The 8,197-nt window shown below is 36.4% G+C and overlaps 1 protein-coding gene across 1 annotated transcript; it reads left to right on the top strand.

Annotated features, from left to right (window-relative positions):
• Nucleotides 1-357: 357 nt before the first annotated feature.
• Nucleotides 358-7,486, top strand: LOC104211851 (methionine--tRNA ligase, chloroplastic/mitochondrial). Its single transcript, XM_009760985.2, has 12 exons — nucleotides 358-860; nucleotides 2,159-2,302; nucleotides 2,486-2,635; nucleotides 3,272-3,439; nucleotides 4,034-4,158; nucleotides 4,442-4,535; nucleotides 5,105-5,203; nucleotides 5,762-5,942; nucleotides 6,050-6,165; nucleotides 6,362-6,517; nucleotides 6,987-7,115; nucleotides 7,207-7,486. Exons 1-12 carry the CDS (start codon nucleotides 540-542, stop codon nucleotides 7,369-7,371), a joined length of 1,848 nt encoding a protein of 615 aa, XP_009759287.1. The 5' UTR covers nucleotides 358-539; the 3' UTR covers nucleotides 7,372-7,486.
• The last annotated feature ends 711 nt before the right edge of the window (nucleotides 7,487-8,197 follow it).

The raw sequence follows: 8,197 nt of genomic DNA, 5'->3' as shown, positions 1-8,197 counted from the left end.
AATGTGTCACTTTATGTAACGACTGATTTGGTGTGGTCGTGTTGTTACCTTATCTTTTTCTCTCAATATCACTCTTTATTATTATTAAATAATTTTATTTTATCATTTACCTTACCTTTTTATATACCGTATCATAATTTTTCTTTATAATATTATAAGTTTATTCATCATATTACTGGTGCGTGATACCATAAAACGACGGTAAAATGACACAATTCATCCAAACATTATATTCGTCGAACAATACAGTACATTACAATACAATACCATATAATACCTTATGAAAGTATACCTAACCACCATCCAAACAAGCTGTTAATGTTGAGGATTGAAGGTGCGGAAGTGCTCGAGTCCATCCCTAAATTCTTAAACCTTAGTTTCCTCATCTCATTTCTCTCCACCTTTCAGAAAACCTTAAGCATACCCCAAATAAAAGCATAAAAACCAGTCTAAATTCATCCTATACACAGCCAATCTCAAAATCCCCATAAACATAGATATCCATTAAACTTCACTCAGTCATTCAATTTAACTAATAAATGGCGTGCAGAGTTCAACACTCCATTCATAACAGTCTATATTTCTTATCTTCAACCCCTTTGCGCAATTCTTTTAATATTAGAAAGTCTGATTTCAAGAATCGAATTAACTTTGGTAAAACTTTGCTTTCATCTCCTTCTTTTTCAAGAACTGCACTTTACTGCACTTGTAGCAGCAGTAGTAGTAATGGTAAAGATAGTTTCTCTCCAAATGGGAGCGATGCATTTGTACTCACAACTCCACTTTATTACGTTAATGCCCCTCCTCATATGGGCAGTGCGTATACCACCATTGCTGCTGATGCCATTGCCCGTTTTCAGGTTATACCCTTTTGAAATTCCAATTCTTGGTCTCAAATATTTGACCTTTATGTTTAATTTTATGGAGTTTTTTTTGTTTGGTTATAGACTTGTATGTTACTGCAGGGAGAAGTGTATCTCTAGTTTTAAAAATTGTCCAATTTACGTTAAAGACAAATTGTTTAGTCGCATTAGAATGAATAGAGTGAGAACAAAGAGGAACAATATAGAGGATTCATATAGCTCACTCTAACTAGGTTGAGATTGAGGTATAGTTGATCGATTATCTAATATAGGATTCATATAGCTGACCCCAACTATTCTAGGTTGATATCTAGGTGTAGTTGATTGATTATCTAGTTTTGACGGAGTGAAATTATCTTTGCACTACTTCTTTAGGGTATCTCATATTCATAGCCGGTTTTGTTCCTACTATGAATTCGTGTACATTCTCTGTTTTTTTCTTTGGAATACAAGGTTATAGCCTCTTTTATACTGATTATCTTATCACAATTGGAAGTATCTTGTAATATGAATTTGAGAGGATTGAACTCTTTCGCATACTTTGTTTGTTAGGCATAGATGGTAATTGGAGCCTCCTTTTCTCAGTTTTGTGTAAAACTTCCTTGTGGTTGTGATCCCTGAGTCTGCAAAAGAGTCAAATGTATTTTGCTTTTGCATCCATTTCTCTAAGACCGCTTTAACTTCTGGGATCAAATTTATTTATTCTGGATAGGTAATCCTAGTATGAAATGAGCAAATGAAGTGGATTCATGTGTCGACCCTGAACTAGTTTAGGCTTTACGCTTACTAGCAGATTTTGTTTTGTGTCCTAGTATGAAATCTAGAAGCACCTGAACAAAAAAGACATCACTTATAAAAAGAATTAGAAGGTAAAAAACTATCAGTACCTCTACTCTCTGGTTCTTATTATCTTTCTGGTCTCTGTTGCGGTTACTGATCTATTGTCTCTTTTCGTCTTTTTGAGCCGAGGGTCTATCGGAAACAACCTCTCTACCCCGGGGGTAGGGGTAAGGTCTACATACACACTACCTTCCCCAAACCCCACTTCTGGGGATTTTAGTGGGTTGTGGTTGAAAAAACTATGTCAGACACCTCTCTCCCTCACCAGAGAGCGGGTGCAGGAGGCTAAAATATAGAAAATTTGAAGAAAAGATGCCTCCATTAATGGACTCCACAAGATATGGTTTTAGCCTTTTAAATAGAAGGAAGGGACATAATAATGTGAGTCTCCTTTAACGCATGTCCTGATGTGAAATTTTTATGGGCTGATGCTTGCAGAGTTCCTTTTGTTGCAGAGGCTACTTGAGAAGAAAGTTATATTCATCACTGGCACAGATGAACATGGAGAAAAGATTGCTACTGCAGCTGCAGCTAATGGTTCCAGTCCAAGTGAACACTGTGACGTTGTATCACAAGCTTATAAAGCTCTCTGGAAAGATGTATATTCTTCAAACTAGTGCTTATTCATCTATTTTGCTCTTAAGGATATTATCAGGAATGTTCTTTTTTGATTGGGTGGGTAGGCAGATCAGAGAAGGGTTCAAAATTAAGACCTTAGTTCATGTAATAGGAGCTCTCATCAATCGAGCTAATGCTTTTTATTTATTTAATTGTTACTGCAGTTTGACATAAGTTATGACAAGTTTATCAGAACAACTGATCCAAAACATGAAGCTGTTGTGAAGGAATTTTACTCTCGGGTTCTTGCCAATGGCGACATATACAGGGCTGATTATGAGGGACTTTATTGTGTCAATTGTGAGGAGTACAAGGTGAGGACTCAATTGTTATTGTTTTAATTAAAACTTGTCCCTTCCCTTCGTATGATGTGCTTGTCCCCATAATCTATTATACATGATCATAAAATTTTACTATGTTTTCCCATGTCTCAGTAGTCACTCTAGGCACGAGGCATTCGAGTCATTGGTTCTTTCATATGAATTTTCATTCATGGTTGAAGATAGTAACCTTGTCTACGTGGTTTTGAATAACTTCCGTGTGACTTTGAGCCCTATTCCACTGTGCATTGAGGCTTGGCTTAATGTTCTGCAGGCCCTGAGCCTCACAAGTGTCATCTCTTTCCGGCACTGCGTCAGTGCCTTTTAACTATAATGTTTTGAATTATAATATAAAATAGAAATCATTTTCCATCTTTTACTTTCTCTAGCACTTTCATGGTGATTGATTGCAACACTGCGGTCTTATTTAATAGTATATAGATAGTCCAATGTTTGTATATAGTTGAGAAAAGATAGAAGGATTCATGACATTATACGAATGCCCTATAACTCAAACAACTCAAATTATGCAATATCCAACTAAGCACATGCTGCTATGGCATTTATGCATGGCTAAATCTAGTTTGTTTATTATTGGGCAGTCCATTTGTAACATTGGAAGAGTTGCAGGACGAGAAGGATTTGCTGGCTAATAACTGTTGTCCTACGCACTTAAAGCCATGTGTGAGAAGAAAAGAAGATAATTACTTCTTTGCTTTGTCAAAGTATCAACAACAGCTGGAAGAAATTTTAAGGCAAAACCCTGGATTCGTGCAGCCCTCTTATCGTCTAAATGAGGTAATTTGGTTTAGAATTTTACGATCTGTACCTTATTGGCTCATAATATCACCTGGAGGAAGCTAGAAGAGATTCATATCAGATTGGCTTCGGCTAAATACGTAAACAATATCTATGTTCGGAGAATATCTCATTCCTGGAATTTGCTCTCACTTCTCATAAACGATATGGTCAGTAGCCGAATATAGTTAGCTATGCCTTCCTGTCCAAAGCATCATTTACCTGGAGGTGAAGATTCACTATTTTGATTGATATGTCATTAGTTCAGTTAAACTAGGTTCACTAGAGATGAATTACATTATTTCTTTTAATCACGAAAAAAAAGAGATGAATTTTATTACTCAGTGAACCAAAAGATATTCATCCTGCAAAAAAATTCATCTCAACTGTAAGAAATCTGTAGGCAGGTTATGTAGCATCCCTCAATACTAAATATAATGCTTAAAAATATAGACACATGCTCTATTGTCATTTGATAAATGTGACTACTGCTTTCTGAAATATTGTCCTATTTGCTGTCTCAATTCACACCCTGGTCATAATTCATGTTGTTTCAAAATAATATGAAATATAACTGATATAGGCTATTTAAAGGTCCAAGGTTGGATTAAAAGCGGCCTGAAAGATTTCTCTATTTCTCGAGCATCAGTAGATTGGGGTATCGCGGTTCCTAATGATCCTGAGCAGACTATATATGTGTGGTTTGATGCTTTATTGGGGTAAGTCATCTATTTCTCTAGCACTTTCCAAATTTAGATGTTTCGACCTTTTGATATTTTCTGTCTATCTTTGGATTCAGTTCAATATGTTACTCAATAGTGTTAGTGCTGAGTCAAAAGTTCCTCTAGTCAACATGTTTCAGTAATTGAACTGTTTTATGAACATAGTAGCAAAGGGATCTCATTGTTATGTACCCTGATAATGATGTTTCATTCTTCCACTTTCTTATCTTAATCCCCCTCGTCACTCTCTTCTCTGTTTTCCATTTTCTGGGTCAAACAGTTATGTATCTGCACTTTTGGAGGATAACGAGCTAGCTAGTTTAGAAACTGCAATTTCATCTGGATGGCCTGCCTCACTCCACTTAATTGGCAAGGTATGCCATGCTTTTAGGCATATTTCTTCGGATGAGCTAATCCTTAATTTGTGTTGTGTTTATTGTTTGGGGTGAGATTTTGTTGGGGGGGGGGGGGGGGAAGGGGAGTGGTTTATGGATCTTGTTTGGAGAATCTTAGTTCCATAAACTTCCTTGGTAGTCTCTTACAAAAACTAGTCGGCATTGACAGAAATGGATATTACTCACACTAAAGGGGAAGACTAAGCACATAGTTGGGAATTTAAATTACGTTCTAATGCTATTTCAAGTTTCTCTCCGAACAACTATTAAAGGGCTATGGAGATGTGCAACTCTTTTTGGTGTATCCCAATTTGTATCTTCTCGATCTTTGATGTTAGTTGTTGTTCCTCGGTTAACTATGAAGAGACTCAGATGTTTGACATTAATATTTTTTCTGTATTACGTTCAAAGTTCTCATTTTGGATGCTTCTTTGGTTAGACCTAAAAGTATCTTGTTATCTTTACTTAAGCAGTTTTGGCAAGCTAAAGTTCCTTTGCATATTCCTTTTATTGATTTAATCAATGTGTCTTCGTAACAATTTTGACAGGACATATTGCGATTTCATGCTGTTTATTGGCCAGCTATGTTATTGTCAGCAGGAATTGGCCTCCCTAAGAGGGTATTTGGCCATGGATTCTTGACCAAGGTATTCATGTTATTTTTAACTCTTTATTTGTCTTGACCTCGGAGATCTGGCTCTTCTACATTGTTTGAATTGTAGTTTATTATTACCTATTCCATCTCCTCACCAACCACTCCTCCACAAAAAAAAAAAAAAAAGAAAGTAAAAGAAGATGAAACAGTAGATGAAGTTCCTATATGTTTGAGGAGTTTCTTGCTACTGTACAGATTTTATATCTGCTGCGACATAGTTCTGATTCTTCCTTCATATGAAGCTTTGGAGAAGCATGCAGCATAATGTTTCTACGAATGATAAAGTTCTGTTCAAATGCAAAAGTCTTTTCCGTTGAATAATTTTGTATTTTTCTATCTGGACTGCATTAAGCATTAACATTGGTCATAATGTAATAAACTTGGTCCCCATAAAGGTTAAACTTAAGAATTGCATTCATATGATTTACTATTTCAAGCTATGTAACTTAGATAAAAACATATAGGCGAGCATGCAGGTTATGCTAATTAATTTTATAGACTATACAATTGATGATTTCATGTAGCTGTGCTTCTATTTTTGAAATTTTAGGATGGCATGAAGATGGGCAAGTCACTTGGAAATACGCTTGAGCCAACGGACTTGGTTCAGAGATTTGGACCTGATGCAGTGAGGTACTTTTTCCTCAGGGAAGTTGAATTTGGTAATGATGGTGACTACTCAGAGGAACGGTTCATCAACATCATAAACGCACATTTAGCTAATACCATTGGTACTTAATTCGTTCTGAATATGATGCATTGCCAGTTGATTCTGGTTAAATCACTTTTTGGAGCTTAGGCATGGATATTAAGTCTGACCTTAGGATTATCAATGCAGGTAATCTTCTAAACCGCACACTTGGACTTCTGAAAAAGAACTGCCAATCAACTCTGGCGGTTGATTCATATGTTGCGGCAGAAGGAAACAAATTCAAGGTTGCGGTGGAAAAACTGGTAAACACATCTCTCCTTTCATATATTGAGATGTATATGATAGTCTAAATTACATTGTTCATCTTGATGAACCTAGACGAGTATACGCACTTCTTTAGGACTTCTATTCCTTGAATTTGAAGCAAAACGAAAACAGTGGACAAGAAAAGACCTCCTTTTTCTTTAAGTTTGATGATATAATGTCTTCTATTTATAGGTAGAGAAGGCACGTGTGCATTATGAAAATTTGGAGTTATCAGCAGCTTGTGAGACTGTGCTGGAGATTGGTAATGCTGGAAATTCATACATTGATGAGCAGGCACCGTGGTCTCTTTTCAAAAAAGGGGAGACAGCCTTTGAAACTGCAGCAAAGGTATTTCTCCAAGTGTTTTTGGTCTTGAAGTTCATCTTGATGTCAGTTAAAAAGATGAAGCAATAAAATTTTTCTTGAATATAATCATAAGAAGATCTAAGTTTCCTTGTGTGGTACTCCAATTCATTACTCTGGAGGGAGTATTTTGTAAAAGAGGATGTCCAGCGCGTGATGTGCGGGTTAGACACACGTCACGAGTTCAAACCTTGCCGTGAACAAAAAGCCTGGTATCTAAGTGGAGAAGGGTAAAGGGGTGGGTTATCCACCGAATTTCATGAATGTGCATCAACTGGTCCTCGGTGATTTCTTGGTTATTAAAAAAAAAGGAAAAAAAAAAAACAGAAGAAAAAAGAAAAGAATGTCCATTTTCTTCAAGCGGTTTCCGTGAATTACTTTAGTTCAGAACTCATTAAAGTCATCATCATTGTATTCTAAGACGCTTATTCTTCCCTTTTAATTAATTTATTAGGATCTTGTAATTATACTGGAAGCAATGAGAATCATAGCAGTCGCGCTATCCCCGATTACACCAGGCTTAAGCTTGAAGATATATTCACAACTTGGCTACACTGAGGACCAATTCAATGCTGTTAACTGGGTACATTGATCTTTCTTTCGTTATATTTTTTTCCTCCAATTTCTAGCAAACCCCGAAACGTCTTTGGAAGTGATCGAGTATCTTGTTTCAGAGTGATACCAAATGGGGCGGGCTGAAAGCTGGTCAGGTAATGGCACAGCCGACGCCAATTTTTGCCAGAATAGAAGATGCAACTGAAGCAGAAACCAAAGGTGCAGCAACAAAGAAAGTTAAAAAAGAGAAGGTGCCGAAAAGTAAGAGTCCTGTGGAAGCTTAGAACTCTTTTTCATTGTAGTCCTTCTAATGCCTTTTTACTTCCTCTTTGAAATGTAAAACATAGATTCATTTACATAAATATTTTTTTTGATGAAGAATATATTCATTTACACAAATATAGTTTGTGTGATACTGCTAGTTCTCTGATGCCTGGAGTTTTAACCAACTATTGAATCCTAGAAATGACTAATAGATGATTACAGTATTTTCACATGGTATGCTGGCTGACATTTCATGACCTCAATTCCTTTAAATGGTTTGGATTTGGGAACATGAATAAAATGAAGTTTGAAGGTTGACAGGTAGTCGGGAGTTTCTCCTAGTCTTACCAGTAGTATTAGTACTATTCTTGGATCTTTATTATTACACGGGTCGTCCAGTTCCGTTATCCTATTACCTTCTTGTTGCTTCCTTTTCACTGTTCCTTGAGCCGAGGGTCTATTGGAAACAATCTATCTATTTTCACAAGGTAAGGTAAGGTCTGCGTACACATTACCCTCCCCAGACTCCACTTGTGGAATTACACTGGATTTTTGTATTGTTGTTGCTGTAATAAAAGGAAGTTTGAGAAATCTTCTCATCTGGAGACATGAATAGAAGGAGGGTTGAGCAATTTGGTTGCAGTCGAGACTTACAACATAAACACAGTTATTACTCTCTCCGGTCCTCTTTATCTATCACTTTAGCCGAAAAATAAATTAAAAAAATTGGTCCAAAATGTTTGTCACGTTAGAAAACCAAGAAGGCGTTATTTCCCCCCTTCAATTCCACTCTTATTATTCCAAGAGGACATATGGTCATTAATTACTCATTTAAGGAAGAGGAAT

This window comes from Nicotiana sylvestris, chromosome 5 (genome assembly GCF_000393655.2).
Source record: "Nicotiana sylvestris chromosome 5, ASM39365v2, whole genome shotgun sequence".
Taxonomy (NCBI): domain Eukaryota; kingdom Viridiplantae; phylum Streptophyta; class Magnoliopsida; order Solanales; family Solanaceae; genus Nicotiana; species Nicotiana sylvestris.
The sequence above is the reverse complement of the archived record's forward strand: the minus strand, read 5'-3'. Positions and strand labels throughout refer to the sequence as shown.

Coding starts and splice junctions, on each gene's coding strand:
- LOC104211851 (XM_009760985.2), top strand. CDS start 540: ATGGCGTGCAGAGTTCAACACTCCATTCATAACAGTCTATATTTCTTA. Junction 861..2,158: donor ATGCCATTGCCCGTTTTCAG/GTTATACCCTTT, acceptor CTTTTGTTGCAG/AGGCTACTTGAGAAGAAAGT. Junction 5,943..6,049: donor ACATTTAGCTAATACCATTG/GTACTTAATTCG, acceptor TTATCAATGCAG/GTAATCTTCTAAACCGCACA.